The 23821-nt window shown below is 35.7% G+C and overlaps 1 protein-coding gene across 2 annotated transcripts in view; it reads right to left on the bottom strand.

Annotated features, from left to right (window-relative positions):
• LOC136814780 (dynein axonemal heavy chain 1-like) overlaps positions 1–23821 on the bottom strand; it is a 120376-nt gene that overhangs the window by 35344 nt on the left and 61211 nt on the right. The window contains exons 41-59 of one of the 2 annotated variants that reach the window (XM_067071203.1): positions 16367–16524; positions 15706–15879; positions 13724–13741; positions 13408–13493; positions 13005–13129; positions 12538–12745; positions 10642–10838; positions 9992–10127; positions 8988–9196; positions 8415–8586; positions 7764–7955; positions 6476–6595; positions 5798–5923; positions 5401–5451; positions 4399–4497; positions 2360–2533; positions 1865–1951; positions 1133–1324; positions 509–640 (exon numbers count right to left, since the gene is read on the bottom strand). In XM_067071203.1, coding sequence (XP_066927304.1) covers positions 509–640; positions 1133–1324; positions 1865–1951; positions 2360–2533; positions 4399–4497; positions 5401–5451; positions 5798–5923; positions 6476–6595; positions 7764–7955; positions 8415–8586; positions 8988–9196; positions 9992–10127; positions 10642–10838; positions 12538–12745; positions 13005–13129; positions 13408–13493; positions 13724–13741; positions 15706–15879; positions 16367–16524 — 2656 coding nt within the window. The remainder of the gene's footprint in view (positions 1–508; positions 641–1132; positions 1325–1864; positions 1952–2359; positions 2534–4398; positions 4498–5400; positions 5452–5797; positions 5924–6475; positions 6596–7763; positions 7956–8414; positions 8587–8987; positions 9197–9991; positions 10128–10641; positions 10839–12537; positions 12746–13004; positions 13130–13407; positions 13494–13723; positions 13742–15705; positions 15880–16366; positions 16525–23821) is intronic. The other variant, XM_067071204.1, reaches the window with a different exon arrangement.

Consider the following 23821-nt stretch of genomic DNA (forward strand, 5'->3'; position numbering starts at 1 on the left):
TTGAAAGGCTTCTATTTTTCGAAAATCGTCAAAGTTGAACTCACTAAGAAACGGGATGAAAAATCCCGGTTTTTGGTGAGGTACTCGTCAACCGCGAAATTGAGTCATAATGGAATTAAATCGCCCTATCCGCGAAATATTTTTGACCAAAGATCCAGAGCCTGACAAATTTTATATGTTTATCAACCGGTATGCATTACCCTACTTCAGTAGCCCCCCATATTCTAAGTATAAATCAATTGGCAGCTGTTTTTAACCCCCCCCCCGCTCGGGGGGCATTAGCGAGTTTATGCATATCTTTTCTGGGACGGAGACGAATAGCTTCTGATTTGCCTAGATCCTGATTGTCTGAGTACGACGGTTAGCATATAGCAAGCACTTACCGTCCTCGATTTGGAGGGTCAAAAATGCGGGTTATTCCATATCGCATCAATCACTCCACTTTGCTCAAAAGTGTGAATACATAAACCCGCTAATGAAAATTATCGAAAGAATGTAGAATACTTACAGTGAAAACACCAAGATATGCAATAACACCAGATGAAATGAACACGTCACCAACTATACTTTTAATTTGACTATCGAACGTCACAATGGATTCTTCCCAGCGTCCTTTTTCATCTCCCAATCCACCAATTAACTGTAAAGAAAAAACGAACGTTGTAAAAATTTCAGTACAAAGCTCCAGAACAGTTTATATTCTTAAAATTATCCCTCCCCCAAGAAATAAAAAAATCCTTCTCGAGCACTTAGGTTCAATAGATAAAAACAGGGAAATTAAATGAAGAACTTGATATAAAATGAAGAATCTAAGTTAGGATTTTTCAACTTAAGTTCATAATAATGAAAATAGATCAAATTGTAATACAGATTTTAAATAGCAAAAACGAATTAGAAAGATGCAACTCAAAAGACCGAACATGTAGCAAAGAGACGTTTTGTGGATCCATAAGCCAGTCACATTTCTCTAGAAAGAGATATAGTCGATTCTTTCTGATTCAGACTGCTCTATAGGAAAATTTGTGTCTACTTTTTATAATTAAGGATTTCTCGCACCGGCAGGGTTTAGAAGAGGTTTTGCGAGAGTCTGTTGTTTGATTCATATCAGGAAAATGAAAATGACAATCTTTACCTTTTCAGCTCTCTCAAGCCTGGCTGTACATTGGTTTGTTTTGAATTCCAAATCTTCTTTCTTTGAAATACACTCATCGTATTTAGCTTGCAACGATGCAATGCCTTCCTCAACTTCAGCAAGTTTACCTTTAGCTTTGTCTAATAACCGTTGTGTCTCCATCAGCTCTTCTTGAGCAAGTTTCAAGCGTTCCTGAGATGAAAAAAAATACAATATTTCTGTATGTTTTCATGATGTTTATTACGTAATGTTTCATACGGAAACAGTCCGGTTTTTGTCAGTAGCGGCAAATTTGAAACAATTTTTCTCTAGCTAAAATTTACCACACTGACGAAAACTTGGGTGTTTCTGTAAATAACATTAAATTAATAAGAAAAATAAGGATAAATTATTCGGTAAATTGTGCGCTGATTTCAATTAAAATTCTACAACCCACTTAAATTTAATACTTTTTTAAACAGCGGTCAAATCAAGGTTTTTCATGTGAAACGGAAAATGGATTTGACACAGCAAATTAGCACATATTCTCAAGATTTTAGAAAACTATGCAGAAATTTGAGACGGAGAAGCTTCACTTCTTTGAGATGGAAATCCGTCTGAGAAGGAAGAGCTAATGACACTGTTTAAAATGTCAGGTGAAGATTTTGTTTGACTTTGTCTACGAATTATAACTTTCATTTATAGTCAGCAAGATGGACAATTATTTGATGGAATAAGTTAAACAACTCTTACCCTTTTAGGTGCAACACCCTTGGCAACGAAATGGTATTTGTGCATAGCTCGTACCCATTGGCAAATTGATGTACATGCTTTTGAAACCTGTCAGTTAGAAAGACAACCATAGTGTTTAAGAGTGTTGAAATGCTTTATAAAGATGGCGAAACTACTAAAGTAAACGTTACTTCTTTATATATTAGCGAGGAATGGCAAATCAGGTTTTTTACCAAATCTTTGCCCATAGTTCATATTTTATCATTAAAAATTTGCCAGTTCTTGTTCGTTAAAACCCCTCCTCAAAAAGTCTTTGAAATCAGCCAAATAAGATTCTTCTCCGGATATTATTGTCACGATTCCATAAGGGATCGCACATAAGGGTTGGAAGATATATTGTCCAGGGTATTGAAAAATTGTCCGTGGGATAAATTTGATGCTTTTCCAGATCCCCCCACCCCATGAAGGATTTTTTCTGGAAGAACCCACCCATTCAAAGATATGCCAGTAAAATACCTTTGCAATAGCAGCCGGTTGAAAGTCTTCGTTATCAATATAAGGTTGAATCCTCGTGATGACAGATTCGGGTATGTTTTCTTTATCATATTGAAACAACATATCCAAGAATTTGCCAGGATCTTGGAGAAGTGTACGACCAGGTTCTAAGTAGTCGTCCACTTTGGTTCCAACCTTAAATGAAAGATGAAACACAAAAGGTGAGTTAAATATCAGACAATTATATGGTAGTCGCTTTCCTCGTTTAAAATTCTTTTTGTCAGTTTGTTCCTCTAAAGAATCCTGCACATTGTAACACGCATGTGTAATGTATCGTTCTTTAAACCAAATGTAGTTAATTTCCGTGATAAACAAAGATGAATGAATACGTAGGAGTGGTATAGTCGGTCGGGGTTGTGTACGGCGAAATTTGTCGTTGTTTTATGATATTTGTCGTTCTTTTTGTCTATTTTTAGTAAATGTAGGATTCTTTAGACAAACCCCCTCTGTTATTAGGAAAGGTTTATAAAAAAATCAGTTCAAACAAGCATAGTCTCTTCCATAATATAGGTATTTGTTGTAAGCTATTTCGTTTTAACTTCTTAGGCCTCAAAGAAAACACACAGAATTTTCACAGTTTCTACATTGAGGGAGATACGAGTTGCTAAGCAGAGTATGCATTTCCTTATTTAGACTCGTAGTCATGGCCGCTAGCAAGGTCAAAATCGCAAACATCTCCGAGCATCTTAACGAAAATCACAAGGAACAAGTGATAATTTTATGGACCTACCTGGTTATGCATTTAACACATATATAATTGATATCTACGTGAGCGTGACCATTAAACAATCATTCAGAACACAAATAGTGACGATCTATTAAAATTAGTCGTTTGTTTCTTATAAAAAAACGTTTAAAAACCAAAATTTCATGCTCTTGAAATATTCTTTTAAATTCAAGACTTCGTGAGCAAAAAAAACATCTATCTCATCAAAAAATTGAGTAATTTGGCTAAGAACATTGATGTATGCTTATTTATAGTGATTCTTATAGATAAACATGCATTTTTTTGAAAAAATCATCTTGAGCCATCTTTTTCCTATGATGGTACCCTACTTTCATGCAAAAAATCAGAAAAAGTTAATGATCCAATTTTTCACAAAGTCCAAAAAACCCGTTTTTTAGCCGTTTTTTGGCCCAAATTTTGCCCAAAAGATTTTTTTTCGAAAATCGGGCTCCTTCACATTCGAGGGTTTATAGTTATGCATCTTTGTGCAAAAAATCATAAAGAATCAAAGAGCCAATCTCGAGAAAAGCTAATACCTAAGTAATTGATAATATGCTCATAAATAAATATCGAATTTGGCCAGTTTTTCTATAAAAACACGCCAAGCAACCAAAATTTCATGTCTAAACACACACATTCTTCAAAAGTAAGCCCTCATGAGCAAATAAAACATCTATCTCATAAAAGAATTGAGGAATTTAACTAAGAACATTGATGTATGCTTATTAATAGTGATTCTTATAGATAAACATGCGTTGTTTGAGCCAACAAAATTTTTTTGAAAAAATCTGCTTGAGCCGTCTTTTATCTATGATGGTACCCTACTTTCATGCAAAAAATCACAAAAAGTTAATGATCCAATTTTTCACAAAGTCCAAAAAAAATCATTTTTTCAGCCGTTTTTTGGCCCAAATTTGCCCAAAAATTCTTTTTTTCGAAAATCAGGCTCCGTCACATTCGAGGGTTTATAGTTACACATCTTTGTGCAAAAAATCAGAAAAAACTAACGAGTCGATCACGAGGAAAGCTAATAACGAACGAACGAACGAACGAACGAACGAACGAACGAACGAACGAACGAACGAACGAACGAACGAACGAACAAAGGTTAATTTACAGGACCTCCACCCCACCGGGGTAGGTCCAAAAAAACGTTGGTATCGATTTGTGAGAGATGGAAAACTATATTGCTGATATCGATGCTACAGTTTTTCGTCATACGATGTTATAGAAGAGATAATGATGATCATTCTATGGATATATTTCTACTAACCTTCTCACCAGCCACTTTCTTTGGCTTGACACCTTTCATTATGCAAACAGATTCAATGACCATTTTGACACCTGGAGGTGGACGTTGTAATGCACGAACCTAGAGATGAAACCGATAGTCAAAATTAAACTTAGACCCTTAATATCATACACACAAGGTTATACAATAATATAAAAATATAATTTCGCGAAAGTCATTCCATTCCATTCCATTTTCGTTCGGTCCAGATAGCGTTGTGTAAGTGCGACTAATTCTCCTAATGCGTAGCGTAATAGCGACCGTAATGCAGTGGTAGAGCATCCGGCTACGGTGCGCAATGTTGTGGGTTCAATCCTCAGCCGGGTCATATCAAAGATTTCCAAAATGGTACTTGATACCTCTCTGCTTGGTGCTCAGCAATTAAGAGAAGGATCAAGGGTAAGTGGAGCAATCCAGGGAAAAAGAGTGGAGCCCTCCCCTACCTTCGGGTAGATATCTATCGAAAGAGGAGCCTTTGGGTCGCCTCCGACTGCGGGCGCAGACTTACTTAATGCGTAGCAGCCAATGATAATAAAAACTTTGAGTAACTCATAGGCGGATATGCTTTAAAAAATAATTCCATTATTAAAGAGAATAATGGTTCGTGGCAAGCATTGCTTAGTATGCATTGGGCTGTTCCATGAAATTTTCATACAGGGGGGTGGACAAACCTTTTCAAGTGAAAACAAATTTCTTGGAAAAGTGTAGATACCGCCTGGAAAATGGCAAAATCTGCAAAAAAACCATTGGAAAAAATTCTTTTCATGACTTAAAGTGAGGGTGGGCGAACTAAAATCAGTTGTTCACACCTTGGAAATTCAAGAATAACTTTTTACTCCTTGGAAAAATGAAAAAAACACTTCTTTAGACCCCCTGGAAATGCTCGTCCATCCCCCTTGTATGGTCATAAAATGGAATGGCCCATTCATATGTCGCATACGTAGTATTTTGATGAGATTTTAAGGAAAATGTCGGTGTATTTACCTCGACAACATCGTTTCTGTTCAACGATTTCAAACTTGCCAATGCAGCTTCCTATAAAATATCAATTGTTGAAAAAAATAAACTACTAGTAGATTCAAGCGAAGGATGAGACTTGATTTTTTTAAGTAAAGGCAGTAAAAGGCAGTAACAATAGCCATATAGTTGAGTTTCTAGAACTGAAAGTTCCAGCTCAGTAATACAAAAAAAAGGGAGCCTAAAGACTATCAATCTCATAGACTCTGAGACATTGTTCAAAATTTGGAATTTGAATGATCTTCGGATAAATACATCATTCGGCCAATATTCTGATGACTTTAAAATCTTGGATAAAAAAATATTAGGATCAGAATTTCTGTCAGAAATATTTTCTAACGCTCTAAAAGTTATCATATCTTACCAAAGCAGGAATGGCTTCATTTAAATCACGTTGAGCATCATCAGCGATAGCTTGCGTTTCTTGGGCTTTCTTGACTGCACCTTGTTCTTCTTTCTGAACGACCTCTTTCGTTTCGTTTGCCACAATCTGTTGATCAAAAATAGAAAAATTTGGGTGAGAAATCATGTATAGATTTATTAGGCTTACTTAGGTCGAAAGACGTCACACATATGTTCTTAATCCGGCAACCCTCACTCAATACGGGTTTTAATGACCCATTATCACGTCTTCTACCTTCTCGAAAGATCATGTAGCTTCAAGTGTCCGAAATGGCCATGATGTCAAATATTTGACACCGTTAAACTCTTGTATATCGGAACCCAATGTAAATTTCAATTGATACAGTGTAAGTAGGAAGTCAAAAATGTTAAAATGCATCATCCAAATATTGGACCTATAGTTTTAAATTGTAACAGTCTTGTAAAGTTTACCCATACAAAATTCGAAAGCACAATTAGAGCGCTCTACGTCAAAATTTGAAATTTATGGAAACTTTTTTTTGGACCACCCGGTACAGCTCATTATACTGTTTTTAGGATACAAAAAGTTTTAATATAGAATACTAAAGATTTTGAGGAACAATCTCGCTTTCGTGAAAAACAAATTGTGGAAGTAGATAAAAGAGGATTGGTATTTTACAGTATCTTTTTGGATTTTCTCCATAGTTTCTTCAGTTTCAATAGCAGCTTGTGCGAGTAATGGTTGCATGGTTTCCAAGTCTTCTTGTAGTTTTGATACTTCCACTTGTGTACTCAAAAGCTAAAAATGAAAACGTCGAAAAACCTTTTACGGTTGTCTCAGTAGGCTATTTCACAACAATGCGTAATATTTAATGTGTTATCATGCCTTTTCAAAGATTTAGACGATTAAAGTCTATTCACGATAAAGTGTGCACTCTTTTTTCTTTTATCTATAACTTTTGAAGGAATTCTTCAATCTTTATAAATTTGGAATCATTGGAAAGATATTAGTGAGTGGGACAATTTGAAATAAAAAAATCTTTAAAAAAATTCTAAAAATGAAGATGACAATGAAGAAGAAAAAAAAGAAAAAGAAAAAAATGAAGATCTTGTAGAAAAGTGCTATAACTATCATTTTCACTGAAGTGAATCCTTGATCATCGAACGTCATCACTGTGAAAAAAGTTCTCAAAAATAATCATTCACTCAAAATATATCAAACAAAGTTATAAGCTGATTGACGTCTAAAAACGCTGTTTTCTGCAGTTTTTTGCTGTTTTTTTTGGGGGTCAATCACTTATTAACTTTGTATCATAACTTTATATTGAATAAAATTTTAATAAAATTTCTTCACAGTGATGACCTCCTAAGATCAAAGAATCTGTCCAGTGAAAATGAAAGTTATAGCACTTTTCTACAAGATCTTCATTATTTTCTTCTTCATTTTCATCTTCATTTTTAGAATTTTTTTAAAGATTTTTTTATTTCAAATTGTTCCACTCACTAATATCTTTTCAATGATACCAAATTTATAAAGATTGAAGAATCCTTTCAAAAGTTATAGGTAAAAGAAAAAAGAGTGCACACTTATCGTGAATAGACTTTAATTCAGACATAGTAGAAATAAAGCAAAAAGTAATGGAGGGAGCAAATTTTTATACAAACTAAATCCCGTAACAATAATCGTATTATCAAATAACGTCTATAATACTGTATTACACTCATTATAAACAAGTCCAGTCTAGTTTCTTGTTGGAATTTTTATAAGATATCTTTCTAGGCATCAGCTTTACGTCATTGCACATGGTAAATGTTCAGCACCCAGGGACTATTTTTGAAGATGTTGATTGAGTTGATACTTCATAATTGAAAAACAAAGCCTAAGAATTCAGTCAAAATTCATTTTAAAAGCCACTTCAAACAAGAATTCTACGGGGGGAATAAAACTGAAAACTGATCAAACAAACCTTGTCAAGACCAGTTTTAGTTCTGTTTTTGGCAGACATGATTTCATTTTTCTTGATGCCTAAAACTTTCTTAAAAATACCCAACAATTCAAGATAGCTTGTCGGTGTGACGTAATTGTATCGGGATAATTCTGCTAAATATTGGAGCGATTTTTTAGCGACCGATTGATGGAATGTACCAAACAGTTTGACCTGGAATGAAAATAAATTCAAATCAAATTAAATTCATCCCTTGTAATACACCAATCGTGTATTACTTCCAAATGCAACAGGGAGTGAATTTTAAGGAGATATCGTTTTTGCCATGAATGGCTGCCACAATATTTACGTACTCTTGAATATAAATTGGAGTTGAATGGAAAAGTCTCTTCTCTCCCTACAGAAACCAATAGAGGTAGGTCTAGAAAGGAACCATTTTAACGATAAATCATTTTCATACATCGAGGAAACTCGTTATTGGCTATATACAGTGGAATCTCTTTAACTCGAACCTCTATAACTTGAACAAGTTTTCCGGTCCCTTTAGTTAACAATGCCTAATAAACCTTACTTCATATTTCGAAATTTTCTAATTTTGAACAAATTTGTACCTCTGTTTGTTTCAGTTATTGAGTATCTACTGTATATGAGAAAATGACATTCATAACTTACCAATCCTTCAACATTGGTATTATCAGGATCGACTTCAGGCATCTCAGAGATGAAGGTATTGGCAACAGAAATGAGAGCTTGTTCAGGCCATTCACTAAACCAATCGATTGTACAGCATGTCACCAAAGATGGAAATTGTCTCAACCGCGCACGGAATACTTCGCCAATTGGACTGAAAAAGGGGAGAGGAATATTGAGGCCTGGGAATGATTAACCCAACCGTTTGAATATTTGACTAACGTAGGAACTAAACAGGGGAATGGTAATTTTATCGAAAAAGGGATCGTATCGAATGGTAGAGCGTCGTTTACGAGAGTTTCCTGTTTCTATCAGGATGTCCATAAAATGTTAGATGGAGGTTGTGAAGCAACTAGGTATAATTGCAGTTGAATCTCTCTTATTTGATATTCAAGAGACCAAATATTTCCTTCGAATTAGAAAAAAAGATTGGAATAAAGGAGCAAAATTTACATGGCTTTAAATTTGAGGAGACCAATGTTTTAGTTTGATTTACAGATGGATTCGAATAATGAAGGTCGAATTACAGAGTTGACACGAACAAATAACACCTACCTCATACAAATGACCATATGAATATTGGAGCGAACACGTTTAGTATATGTCATGAAGAGGTTGACTTTGGTTGGTTGTAACCCTTCATCTTGAACGATAGGTTTCATCGTAGTGTAAATAGTATCTAACTCATCAGGAGCATATATGTTGGGAACGTCACCAGCGTTGAGAACATTGTTCAAATCTTCCAAGAAGATTTCACTCTTGATCTAAAGAGAGGGAAACATATTCATGCAGAGTTACCATCATATATACAAAAACGTTAGCTTAAGTATCCAAAATAAAAGTAGAAAATGGGACAACAGCATTTTCCGATGGAAATAGAATTTCAATTGATGTTGGTTAATTCATATTCTCAAAGCCTGTTGAAGTTTGTTCGGATTACAACGATCTGCAAATTATGAAGTATTCCATCGAAACAGGTTTCCTCTTACTCTGTACCAGAGTATATATAACTCACGCGTATAACATAGCGTAGTACGGCAATGAATTTTGAAACTTCCGTGGAAACCAGGCCTATTTATATACAAATTTCTTCTCTATGGGGATCGAGAATTCGTTCAAAGTACATAAAGTTTGGAAGATTTCGTCGAATCAGTGAAATCTTAAAGTCAATACAAACTGCATTGAATGTTTTCGATTTCATAATATTCACTGCTGTTCTTTTCAACACGTACAAAACCGTTGTCTAACTCGTATTCCATAGCGAGCTTATGTATTTGCACTTTTGAGAACGGTGAAGTGACTGAAGCGATTTGAAATAACCCGCAGTTCTGACCCGTAAAATCGAGGACGGTGAAAGTGCTGATTTACCATCTTCCTCAGATGGTCAAGATCTAGTCAAATTAGAGCCTTACCGTCTCCGTCGCAGAAAACACACATACATAACCTCGGTATTCCATCAAAACTTACCGCCCTTATTGTCCCCACTGTAAATTGCATGGAGGCAAAGTTTACTTTTGTGGTATAGGAAAAGCATACGAAACAATTCAACGTAACAATACCTGAGTGTCGACGAATAAGAAGACCATGGGTTTATTCTCAACACCAGCTTTCATTAACAACTTTTTCAAGTCATCTTTCCATTCAGTAATACCATAACTTTTTGATAACTCGATTTGAAATAAATCATACTCAGCTCTGTTTAGAGAAAAAGACAGAACAAAATTAGTGAGGAACAGGTACAAAAAATGCGTGATATTATTTTTGTCTTCACAGAAAATATTGAATAAAATCTGTTCGAAATATTGAATAAAATCTGTTTTGAGTAGCGGGCCAAATACTTAGCAGTAGTTTTTTTTTATATCTGAGATAGATAATTGACTTTATCGAGCCAACATTCTTTAAATCTTGTAAAATTTTAGTCATTTCTGAGGCGGAAATGCCTCTTTCTAAACTTCACTTAGACGGAATTTCGTACTAGACGATAGAACTTTGAACACTGGTTTACTTAGAACAACTTTATAGTCCAGTCGGAGAGACACTTGTAAACATATCATCTTATAGCACACTGTCAGAATTTTCTAAATTTTCTTGTTGACTGTCCGAAATTTTCTTGCAGTTGTGTATTCTACAGACCAGAATACGAAAAAACAAACAGGAAATTCTTGACGCCGAAAACCTAGAAAAGAAAAATAAAGGAAATAATACTGACATGTGACTTGCAAGTCGTGTCAAACTTTGACGACCCGATCCACCAACACCTAACAACAGAGCATTTCCAAGAGGCTGACGAATGATACGACCGATGCGACAAATATGTTGGATAGCATCTGAGAACAGGACAAGCTTCATCTGTGATATATTAACTTGGTTATAATCCTCTAGATATTCTTCAAGTATAGTTTTCATCTATAATTGAAAAAGATTACGCTTTACAACAGTCCATGCAAAGCACATTTGAATAAAATTTACTCCTGGGGGACTCGATATGAAAATAACCGTATTTGCCAACTAAAATTAAGGTCACAAAATAGAAACCCTTACAGCGCAGGGAAAATTTACCCAAATTGGAGCAAGTTTGGGAAGAACATTGATCTTTACGGTGCATTACCCAAAGAACTTCCCAAAGAATTTTTTTCTTACTCCTTTACACCCTTACAGTACACTTGCTCTCATAATTTCCTGGGCACTTACCAAGAGTTAATAAATCCAATATCAAATGAAAGCAGACATACAATATATGCTTTTTTATACATACCTGAAACAATCTATAAGTGTTCTAGGGGCAAGGGGCCAGAATACTAGCATTAATTATATGGTTGATTACATTTAGCTTAGATTTGTAAGGGACGAGCGAGGCGATAAATCCGTAATAATTGTATTGACTCACTACGTTCAGGCTATTTTGAAATGTTTTCAATGAACCTCGGGGTTATTAATCCCAAATCACCCTCTAAACCATGTTATTACTAGTACTTATTGGCCCAGCCGCGCAGCGCAAGTGGGCCTTTAAAAAGCAACTGAACGATTTTGGCTTTGTCGGAGCCTGTGCGCGCAATAGATTAACAAGTCCAGTAGTCCAGGCTAAATCAGCGGCCGATTTAGAATTTTTGCCTCGCCTGCCCGCACGATGTTTGACCTACTCTTATATTGAATTGAATTGGTAGTAAAGTCAAATTTCATTCTCTTTATGGCAAAGTATTTTTAAGGTCAGGGAGCAAGTGGGAGTATTTGGATGTTGGAGTTTTATATTTCAAGCTTGACAGAGACTTTTTTCAAGTAAACTTATGTTGTAATTCATTAAATGATAATAAAATGCAGCTCATGTGTAAATTTGAATAAGTTTGGAATGTTTTTCATGATGCTACCCGTGAAGATGGTCAGTTTGGATTTTATATCGCTCTAAAAGGTCGGTGGCTGGATTTTTTAAACCTGACAGAGAATTTTTCAAGTAAATTTATGCTGTAACTCATTAAAGGATACTAAAATGCAGCTAAAGTGTAAATTTGAATAAGTTTGGAATGTTTTTCATGATGCTACCCGTGAAAATGGTCAATTTTGGATTTACTCTAAATAAACCAAAACGGTCGGTGGTTGGATTTTTCAAACCTGACAGAGAATTTTTTCAAGTAAACTTATGCTGTAACTCATTAAAGGATTAACTTTTTTAACTTTTTGAATGTTCAATGTTCCGTATTTCAATCTCTGCCGAAAATGTGCATTAGGATTCTAAGACTCGATGTTTCCTTTGAAACCAAAAATTGCAAAAATACGATTCCGCAAACATTGATTCTCTTAAGGTACCCGATACAAACGACATTTGGTTTTTGCCACGTCAGCTGGGCCTTCAGGCCGCTTCGGCTTCTTGTTGTAGATGAAAAAAGGTCAGTACAATACCCGAAAGTCAGTCAGGAGTAAACTCCAATCTACTTTTTCCCAAGCTTTTAAACTTTTTTTGAGATGGCTGTATAGTAAGGATGGTATTCTAATCTGATAATTCTATTATTTTTCACTATGAGACCTCAGCCAGCCAATGGTGAACAAAGTATCTTAAAAGTGCATAGGACAAAAATCTCTAACAAAGGGTTATGAAACACTTTTGCTATACCTTTTCTTCATTAGTAATTTCATTATACAATTTGACTTCAGCACTGGGAATCATGAAATCACCATAAAACAATGGTGTTCGTGTAACAACCTCATCAAATCTCATTTGAAAGGAATCTACCAATTTTTCTTCTAATAGTTTCTTGAACCATGTTCGATCTTCATCGTTGACCAGACGGTCTTGGAATATACGGCAATTCTCATGATACCTGTTATGGCAACAGAAAAACAGTTATTTTAATATTGAAGCTAAAGAGTTAAACTCGAACCTCCAATACAAGATCCTTTTGGACTTCAATGTTAAAAACAGAAGTAAAACGATCGAAATTAACCGAGTTAAAGAGTTGAAATAAAAACCAAGTCCTATTTGATTAGCTGCATAGATGCAAGGGTATAATGTCGCAATCTGATTGGCATAGAGCGCAGGTCCGTTTTATATTGTGACATTATCTTTATTTAAATACTTACCATAGTCTGAGCATGTCAGCTTTACTATCAATTTTATCAGTAGATGCCATTAATATACCCTGAAAGACTTTTGACAAATCACGCAAATTGAATGTATAGTGACTTTTTGCTGGTGTTGGAAGTAACTAAAATAAACAAGATTTTTGAGGTTCAATATTAATTCTGTGTAAAATATTTAGTGACAAAGCCTCTGGGCCATGGCGTTTTAAAGTTCACTTTAGCTTTGCTAAAAGCCAAACCTATGAGACCATCTTTATCGTTTTATATTGCACTTGTATCAAATCTTAAAAACCCTTGATTTCGAAATAAAATAAGAGTTGCTTATGGTTAGGAAATCTTTGGAACGGCTTGGCTTACCTACAGAAGATATTTTTTATTCGATTGTAAGAGCTCAAACAAATACCTGAGTTTGAATAGTGTTGTAGACAGCTATGGTATGATTGACAATTTGGTTGCTCAAACCAATAATCTCTTCGTTTTGTATATTTGCTGGAAGGGAATGAATGAATGAATGAATGGATTGATTAAAAAAAAACAATGAACAAAGAAATAGTGATAGATAAGGGACAGTTCGGACGAGGTTCTAATCTAATTTAACTGTATCACCCTATATTCAAACTTTTCGAAACTTAACATAAATCTTGATAAATTAAATGTCTGAATGTAAAATGAGCATATTATGAAAACTGACTAAAAATTTAAAACACTTTCTGACAAACCTTTCATTCCTGTTCGAACTGAAACGAAAAACAAAAACAAATTTAATACGAGAAGTAAACTATGAAATATCTTATGTCATAACCCTTTAAGTGCCAATGTCGAATATATCAGACATGGGCTATGTAGGAGGGCGCCTCCTGTAATGCCCAGTTTGAGTTAGAAATCGTTTTTGGACTAACTCGTAGGAATTGGATTGGGCTTCATGGCCATGCAAAAAAAAATTAAAAGTGAGTCTTTTCAGCGAGATTTTAAGCTAAAAAGTCAAAAAAATGCAAAAATTTGAAAAAAATCCACTTTTTAAAGATTTTGACCATTTTTTGATCATTTTTGGTCAACGAGTGATCCAAGAACCTCCACATTTTGCTCTGATTAACTTGATTCTGTCCTCCAGGGAATAAGTTTGAAGTTTTACCACTCGGCACTATTCTATCATTCAGTCAGGTCCGCGCAGCGGATTGCTTTAATTTCCCTTACCTACCCCCCTTAGCCGCCGCCCACCCCGCCCACCCCGCGAAAGAAAGAGGAGACTCTAAGCTATCCAACGGACTATAAACGAGCTTCCAACTCCTTCTAGATCCGGAACTAGCGATTTTCTATAAAAAAACTTAGAAAAAAATGACCGTGGCACTTAAAGGGTTATTAAGGTACAAATAACTAAAAGGTGATATTCAGATAAAAGTATAACCAAACTGGTACGATTAATAACATTATAACACATTAAAAAATGTTTTTCACTTTATTCAAGTCTGTACAATTAACCAAATTTGATACGACAGACTGTCTGAGCCGAAGGGATCACCTAACATTATGTTCGAGAGAAATTGAAGCTGGAAAGAGTCTACTATATTTAATATTTCCACGCAGTCTAGATGGAGGTTTTCATGCTTTGTTAAGTTACGTATAACTTCCACCATTATGAAAGCAAACGTCCAATCGCCTCTTAGGATACGAATGTTTCTTTCCATAATGGCAGCGAGCAACTCACAAAAAGCCGAGGGGTTTTCATTTTGTTACTGCGTAGAAAAAAGCCTAGTAAACATCTAGTAAAGGCTACCATAAATGCGGAAAATACGTAACTTAAAGGGATAATCAGATGGTTTGAGATATTTTGCCTGAAGAAACCCTCTGCGGTTTTGAGTAAAACCTCCAAGTATGTTCGGGTAACTATTTTCCAAAGTCGAGATATCACAATTTGAAATTTCTGAAAATGGGTTCTCACACGGTGTTCCCGCATTGAGTGCGAGTAGGCCTCCACTCTACGCGGGAGTATATGGTTCTCCTCCGTAACGTGTTTTATATTTCTCAATGTTTCGTGCGCGTCTATTGTCTTGTTTTATGTATTATCTTTGTCTTGTCTTGTCCCTTGTGAATTTGTATCGTGACGTCACTTAATTGGATTTTGTAGGCGTTTTTAAAATGTTATTTCTCTGAATGTCGTTTATTGAACTGTTGTATGTTGTTGTGAGTGCTGTGAGGGTGAAGTGAAAGAACTTTAGTATTTTAGTAAGTATTTTCTATGTTTGTGTACATACTTAGTTCTTTGTTGGGCTTGCGTCTTCTGTGTGTTTTCCAGTGCTTCGTTTTCAGTGTGCTTCGTCTAGGTTTTGTTTGGGGGTTTGCGTCTTTTCTGCTTGCCAGCCTTTCGTTTCTTTTGGGTCTAACTTAGGATATTTTCAGTTTCTTGTAACTAGTTTATGGCAAGTTTTCTAACTTCTAATTTTGTGCATTTGTTTTAGCGTCCCTGAAATATATGGTCAGAATATACTCATCGGGGTCATTGATATATTCCTCGCTACTGCGTTAGCAGTAACACACGGTTCTTATGTTGAAATTATATTATTATTTTTACTATAAGTCAAAAACTTGTAATTTAAATATCTCGACTTTGGAAAGTATTTAGGTAAAAATATTTTGTGGTTTTGCTCAGGACAATAGAAAGATTACACATGCTAAATATCATGAAAATCCTCTATTCACTCACCAAGCCAACTTTGAAGGATGGTTGAGAAGATTCTTTGTTTACTAAGATCCTCCATCTCACAGAAAGAAATCAAATTGAAGTGTCGTGTAAAGCGGGCGGTGATTGGATTACGCCCACCACCCGGTGGACCCAAAGCGCACAGTAAGTTGACATCGACGAGTTCACGGAATGCACCTAGAAGTTAGCAGAAAGATATAAATGAACATTTCAGATTGAAGAAAGTCAATTTGAAGCCGTATATTGAAACATATTGTATTAATTTTCCAGGTAAACTGGAAAAATTATGAAAATCCTCCACAAAAATTCACCACACATTCGCTAAAATTTGTGTAAAACAAAATTAATTTACCAATTAGGTGACACAAACATTAAAACATTAAAGTTCTTTCGCAAAAGAACGCTAGGTCACGCAGCCAGGAGGAAGAGAACAAACCAAAAAAGATAGATACAGCGGAGTCTCCATAACTCGAACACGTACAGTAAACGCAATTTGTTCGAGTTAAAGAAATTTCGAGTTACCTTGGAGTTAATTTGGAGTAAGATTAAGAAGACATTGTTAACTGAAAGAAACATAAAACTTGTTCGAGTTAAAGAGAAATTCGAGTTATAGAGGTTCAAGGGTTCGAGTTAAAAAGACTCTACTGTAAAAGAAACACCTTACCAATTTGTTTCCGATCGTACCATCCTTGGTGATCACAATATTGTCGTAACAACTCAATTGGAGGTTGTGCTCCATACGTCTCTAATGCCGGCATATTCAAATCGTCGATGAATAACACGAAATATTTACCGAGTGGTGGGCCAAAAACACCTTTACGCCTAAAAAAGAGGAAATAGAGAAAGTTAATTAAATGCCCCTACAAAAAAGGGGCACTGCTAGGTTTGCGAGATGACGAGTAAGTCCTAGCCAAAGTTTGAAGAAATTTTGTCCATTTTTTGACATTTTTGCCACCTTAGAGAGACAGAAGATTGCAGCCAAAATTTTCAATTTTGAGTCCAGATTTAAAAAAATTATTACCCTTGAGGGAGTCGATTTTCGATTTTCGTAATTTTGGAGACTCATTTGCTTTTTAATGGTTTTAGTATGTACCCCTTTTAGGGACTTTCGAGGGTGTGAGAGAGGGACACTCATATCTATAGTATAGGTAACACGAACAAATAATACAACACTTAAGTTTTCCTAACCTCCAACAAAAGGACTACCTGATCATACTGCTAGGAGGAAGGAACCCAAAATAGACTAACAAAATGAGCAATAATGATCAAAAAGGGAAAAAAACCCTTAGGGCTCACACATACCCGGTACCGGGGGGCTCCCGGGCAAAAGAGAGATTCGATATTGTTATAAGTCAGAACTTGTTGAATAAACTAACTTTACATACGGAAATTTCTCTTCTTCATATCTTTCCTGGATAAAAATGTTCAGCACTGAAGTTTAGACGATGTTATCGTCCGTTACAGTGATAGTAAAGGCGGGAAAATATGGCGGTATACGGAAAAAAATCGGCGGGAGAGTTTCGAAGAAACGGACGATAACTCTTTGGCATAAAAACGATTTTGCAGTTTTGCTTGGACTAACCAGTGAGACTGGTTAGTCACTCCGTTCTGAAAAACGCCTAAGTTTAAAGGCCGAGCTGGTTCAAACGATTAAAAACACGCTGGTAGGAGAAGACACAAGACAAGATGGCTGTGGTTTTTCTGTGAAAATCCAGCTCATTATGGATTTTTTCTTCTTGGTTCATTTGTTTTATTGAAACTACAAGATAACTACAAGATTACTCTTTCCTCAAGTATGTTTAGAAGCTGATTTTTAAATGATTTCTCAACTGAAGTCAACAGCAAAAAGACACAGAGAAACTATAAGGTATAAGTCACTTTGTGTATTTCTTATGAATCACAGTCAGTGTTTCATTAGATATGTAAATATACCCACATATTTCCACTCTTAAAAAGTTATTTCCATCTGGTGTTAGCAGCTCTTTGACAACTTTGAAAAATTTCAAACAAAGTTTATTGTGGACTTTAAAAAACTGCTTTTTGTCGAGAAGTTTTAAAATTTAAGTTTTAGGTACTGCTCTGTAAATCACATTATTATTCTAATTTTTTTTGGGTTATTAGAATTATCAGAAATTGGATGTATGGGAAAATAATGAGAATATGTGTGGCAGTAATTTGCAGAAAGCACAATACCGAAATGAAATATTTGGCACAACATTTTGGTATATTTTTGAGATTACGACTTGCAATATTTCACTCGACGTCCTGGGTATAATTTGAGATTATAACTTGGAATATTTCACTTGACGTCCTGGTATATTTTGAGATTATAACTTGGAATATTTCACTTGAAGTCCTGGTATATTTTGAGATTATGACTTGGAATATTTCACTTGAAGTCCTGGTATATTTTGAGATTATGACTTGGAATATTTCACTTGACGTCCTGGTACGAACGAACGAGCGAACGAATACAATTTATAGGACCAGGTAAGTAAAAAAAACATTAGAGATAATTATGCCCTAAAATGAACGTAGAAAGGACTTCACACATTTTGGATATTGACGTAAAACAGATTATTTTGCCTTTTATGGGACACTTTAAAAGTTTGTTATCTTGCATGAAAAAAAGAAGAGGGCTAATTATCTTATTTTCCCCCTTATTTTAGTATAATGTGGTATAAATTCTCATGCCGCCTTACCCTATCCAGCATTTGGTTTTATTTTTCAGAAAGAAATGACTTTTTTCTATTTCACCATTGCTTTTATTCCCATTGCATTGATTGGGGGTATGACAAACATGCTAGCTTTGTACTGCCTGTGGAAATATCGTTCAGCTAACATCGTACGGTTTGGAAATCATGAGAGAATCGTGTTGGCATTGAATGTTTCTGATTCGATTTTCAGCTTGGTCTTCATCCCATTAAAGATATTAGTTTATCTAATGTATCCAAAAATACAAACTATACCTTTTTATATAAGATATGTCGAAGTGGTTTGTCTTCTATCCTCGACGCTTGTCATCCTCCTCATCGCAATCAGTAATTATATAAAGATTTCCAGGCCTGCTAAATACGAGAGTATTTTATCGAAGAAGCGAGCTCGCATTATCATTTGTGTGATATACATATACTCGTGTGTTCACCCGATTACTATGTTCTTAAATATGAAGATATTTGCATTCATTAATGTCTTTGTGATGGCTTCCTTTTTAATCACCTTGCCACTATTCTATGTATTGATTATTCGCGAGCTGAGAAAATCACGGAAAAGAACTGAGAACCACAGAAATGTCCTCAAAGTCAAAGTGACCTCACAACAATCTGTGTGTTCGCCAAATACTGCTGAAACAGTGGAAGTCCAAATGAAAGAAACATGCGCCGGAAACGAGAAACCGATAAACGGAACAAATAATTCGATTCACGGGAATGACATTGATGTAATTGAGGCCAACGAAGATAAAAGAGCGCAACCAGTCAGCGAACCTACCCAAAGCTCCTCAGTGCGCATGACAGTGCAACCAGTCAGCGAACCTACCCAAAGGTCCTCAGTGCGCATGACAGTGCAACCAGTCATCGAACCTACCCAAAGCTCCTCAGTGCGCATGACAGTGCAACCAGTCATCGAACCTACCCAAAGCTCCTCAGTGCGCATGGCAGCGCAACCAGTCAGCGAACCTACCCAAAGCTCCTCAGTGCGCATGACAGCAAAGGAGAAACGTGTAATCAACAGCGTTCTACTCCTTATGGCAATCTTCTTCGGGTCCAGTGTGTCCTCGTTCATTTTCGTGATTGTATACGCTATATCAGGAACAGAAAAAGACCTAGCACGAATACAATATGGTATATATATCATCTCTCTAAGAGCTGCTATAAATCCAGTAATTTATGTTTTCAAGAACCAAAATTATCGCAGCCATATCAAAAAGATTATACCCAGGTTTCTAAGAAGGCAAAGAATCAATGATGGCAATAATCTAACTGGTTTAAATCAGCTGGGAAGGTAAGGGTCAGAACCCTGAAAAACTATAATGGAACGCTCCAATAATGGATACATTTGACAACAAGTGAATACAACTTTGATTTACAACTATTCTGATATTCTGGTGGTCGCCCATGTTCAAGCTTTAAAGAAGCAAGCCTATCGGAGATGAACACTTTCCTTTTGATGTGCCAGCATTCCAAGTCAAGTTCAATGTTGAAAAATTACAACTACTGCATCCGACCATTCCCAAAGCGAGCTCCTTATGCGCGAATATTGAACGAATTGCGATTAGACCCGAAAACAATAGATTGGGTCCTTGGGAACTTATATTACGGGTCAGACAATATTCGATTATTTAATTTTTTACGATGTTAAAATTTTTTGCAAACTTCACAACATTTGGGATAAGATTCAAGATCGCGTACCGAAAATTGCCATCAAAGATGAACAGTGTGTATAATTCTCAACTTCACTTGAGCTACAACCTCAGAATGTTTGTTTGAATGTTTGTTTGAATGTATGTCCGCAAACTTTAGGGCAGCGTAGAGAGCGGAATAATTAGATCTTTAAGTTGATATTGATTAGCCTCGAGCTAAGTACACATTATACTACTTTGCATCAACTTTAAAGAAAAGAAACATAAACATAAACATAAACATTAGTTTACGGAGCTGAAATTTGGCACACGCATCTTCCTTAGGTTAAAATCTAGGTAGTTTTTTTCATTTTTTTTAATTTCGCTTTTTTCCGTGAGTTATTCCCATTTTACCGGGATTTTACGCTTATTTAGCGTCATAAAAGTCAAAATAATTTGTTTTAAAGAGTACAATATATCTTGTATTTTGTATTGCAAAATATAAATGATGATAAATTTTTTTTTCCATTTGCTATTCCAATTGATAAACTAAGGCGTGAAAATAAAAGACCAATTTTACCTCATAAATACTCCAAGATGTGTGAAAATAAAAGAGAAAAATCTATCCAAAAACAAGCTAGAATGGTGTAAGTTAGAAAGCAATAAGGAGAAAAATCTATCTAAAAACAAGCTAGAATGATGTAAGTTAGAAAGCAATAAGGAGAAAAATGAAAACAATCAGTCAGAAAATACAGCGTTTTGTGAAAATGCATACCGCGTTAAATTTTATCATTATTGTTGATGGGGGAGAGGGAAGGGAAGTAGGGAAAAAAGAAATAGAAAGTTCCTGTTGCAAAAATCAGTTTAATTAACAATTGAATCATGCATTTGTGTGAAAAAAACAAAGAAATATAAGGAAAAAGTCCAATGAAAATCTGAAAAAATTTCGACGATTTCTGGCATATTTCCGACATATTTCTGCCATTTTTGGCCGCAAAAAAAAATCTCAAAAATCCGAATCTGGTTTTTCCGGCATATTTCCGGCATTTTTGGACGGAAATACCGGGTGACCCACGAAAAAGTTCAGACGTTTCCCGACGTCTTGAGGCCGAACAAACTTCCCAAAGTGCTTGGAGTTTTGATATTTAGAAAGTAGATATCCTAACTTAAAATTTGAGCTATCACTTTTTAAATTTGACCAACTTGTTCTCTGCTTATGAGCTTTTATAGTCAAAATTCACTTTACGGAAAGTGTAAAAAACACGTAAAAAAGGGGTATAAAATTTGGTATTTTTAGACGTTTTTGATATACAGTTTTTGAAAAAATCTATGAAAGCGCCAATTTTTTAAAAACTAGTCTTGTTTTAAACAAAAATTACTTTCAAAGGTGTTTTTATTAATTATTAATGTCATAAAACTCGTTAAATAAGTCAATTTGTAAGTGATTTTCTAATTGGTCAGCCCCGGTGACCCTTCAAATCGGTTCCGCGATTTTTTTCCCGCTGGTGAAGCTCTGGATCAAAATTTTGGAACATTTAAATCCGATTTACCGATTTCCCGATCTCACTTTGATTTCTAACCTTTCTTCCGATCGGGTTAACTTTTTGGGTACTTTTAGCGTGCGTTGTTTATACAGATCATAATGTGGTGTTTCAATATGGCGGCTCAAGCGATAGTCAGATGTGATAAAAGACCAGTGTTGTATCAAAGTATTTCCAGTGTAAATCTGTTGCAAGCTTTGTTAAGGCAGTTAACCTTAATTGAGTGAGTCTCAAGTCCCATACAGCACTCTCACCAATTTGCAGTTTGTCATTTTCGTGTTTTCCTTTGTTTTCATCATGTTTGTTTACCTTTTTCAGTTTGGTCAGCATTTTACTCACATTTTCTACCATTTTGAATATATTTCATATTTTCAGTTAAATTCACATTTGGTCAGTGTTTTGTATATCAATATGTGTCAATTCAATTTGTAATTCATTTTTTGTCATAATTTATATTAGTTTTTCATAAATTATTTTTGGTCTGTATTTTATACATTCTCTGCAGAATGTATAAATAGCCACTTTCAGTTTTGCACTTCACTTCAACAGAGACATTCAAGGAGTCAAGACATGTCAAATGAAGACATTTTTCAAGTTACTTAACATTTTCATTCTTTCATACACTTGGTGTTAATCAACACACACACCCTGTGTACTGCTGCCTGCTTACAGCTTCTTATCTCAGGCTAGCTGGTGAGTTTTTCCTTTCTTTTGCCTTTGTTCTACAGTGGCTTTTAAGTTAAGTTTTCATTACATATTTTTCTAATACTCAATTATTTTTCTAGTTCTCAATTATACTTAGCATTTACATTCACTTCCTTTGATACTTAGTTCTTGTACTTTGTCAGCCATTTTGTTTTCATTTTTCATAAGACTTAGTTCATGTACTTTGTCAGCCATTTTGTTTTCATTTTTCATTAGACTTAGTTTTTGTTCAAATTTTATATTTCAGTTTGAACACACATGCACTCAATACATCAATACACTGAACAGTGTTGTTCCGAACACGGCTATTTCCCTGACTCCTGTTCCTCTGACACCACATTCAAACAGAACCAATCTACTTCATTTCAACTCATGGCTGTTTGTGGGCGCGGTAAATGAACACTAGAAGAAAAGACCGCATTGATTACAATATACTTGCATCAACTGGTGAAAGAGTAATTCATAAATCATCATCAAGTGGACCCCACTCAACCTCCAACCGACTGGACCAATCCCCGCTTGACGATTCCCCAGTACCAGTAAGTGATACTACATTTCAACTTACGTCGTCTGACACTCAACTCACGTCGTCCGACACTCAACTCACGTCGTCCGACACTCAACTCACGTCGTCCGACACTCAACTCACGTCGTCCGACACTCAACTCACGTCGTCCGACACTCAACTCACGTCGTCCGACACTCAACTCACGTCTTCCGACACTCAACTCACGTCGTCCGACACTCAACATTCGTCATCCGACACTCAACATTCGTCGTCCGACACTCAACATTCGTCGTCCGACACTCAACATTCGTCGTCCGACACTCAACATTCGTCGTCCGACACTCAACATTCGTCGTCCGACACTCAGCATTCGTCGTCCGACACTCAGCATCAATCATTGTCTCCAATCAAAATGTCATCTGAAATGAATGATCTCATATTCTCGCTCTCATCATACCAGGATGAGATCCACGACATCATTGAAGACTATGCTCCTAGACTGATTGACCAATCACCTGATGTTATGAAATCCTGTCTTGAGAAAATCCAAGGATTGCGAACACAGTACCGTAACAAAGACAGAGAGATAAAGTTCCATCTTCAAGACAAAAAATCAGCAATTGAAAACTACGAGCAAGGATATGGCAAATCTTACACAGCAACAATTTCAGAAGTGAGGGAGTATGTACAAACTCTCAATCAATGCATTCAAGATCACAAGCTTGCTAGCTCCCAAGATGTACAGACCGTCAATCAACTCAAGTCAACATTTGTTGCTGATGACCTCAAACGATCAATGGATTATCTCAAAACAGTCCTCACCTGCAAAGTCGATCGACTCGTTAATGATGATCTGAAGCTACGCAAGAAACAACTTCAGTCTCGTGTATCAGAAGTCAACAAATTATCAGAAAAGATCAAAGAACTCATCGATCTGAAGACCAATGACCAGCTTTATAACAGCATCAAGAGAGAGCATGATGAGCTGTACCAGCTTTGCATCACCTATGAAACAGATATCAACAA

This window comes from Clytia hemisphaerica, unplaced genomic scaffold (genome assembly GCF_902728285.1).
Source record: "Clytia hemisphaerica strain Z4C2 unplaced genomic scaffold, Clytia hemisphaerica genome assembly, whole genome shotgun sequence".
Lineage (NCBI taxonomy): Eukaryota > Metazoa > Cnidaria > Hydrozoa > Leptothecata > Clytiidae > Clytia > Clytia hemisphaerica.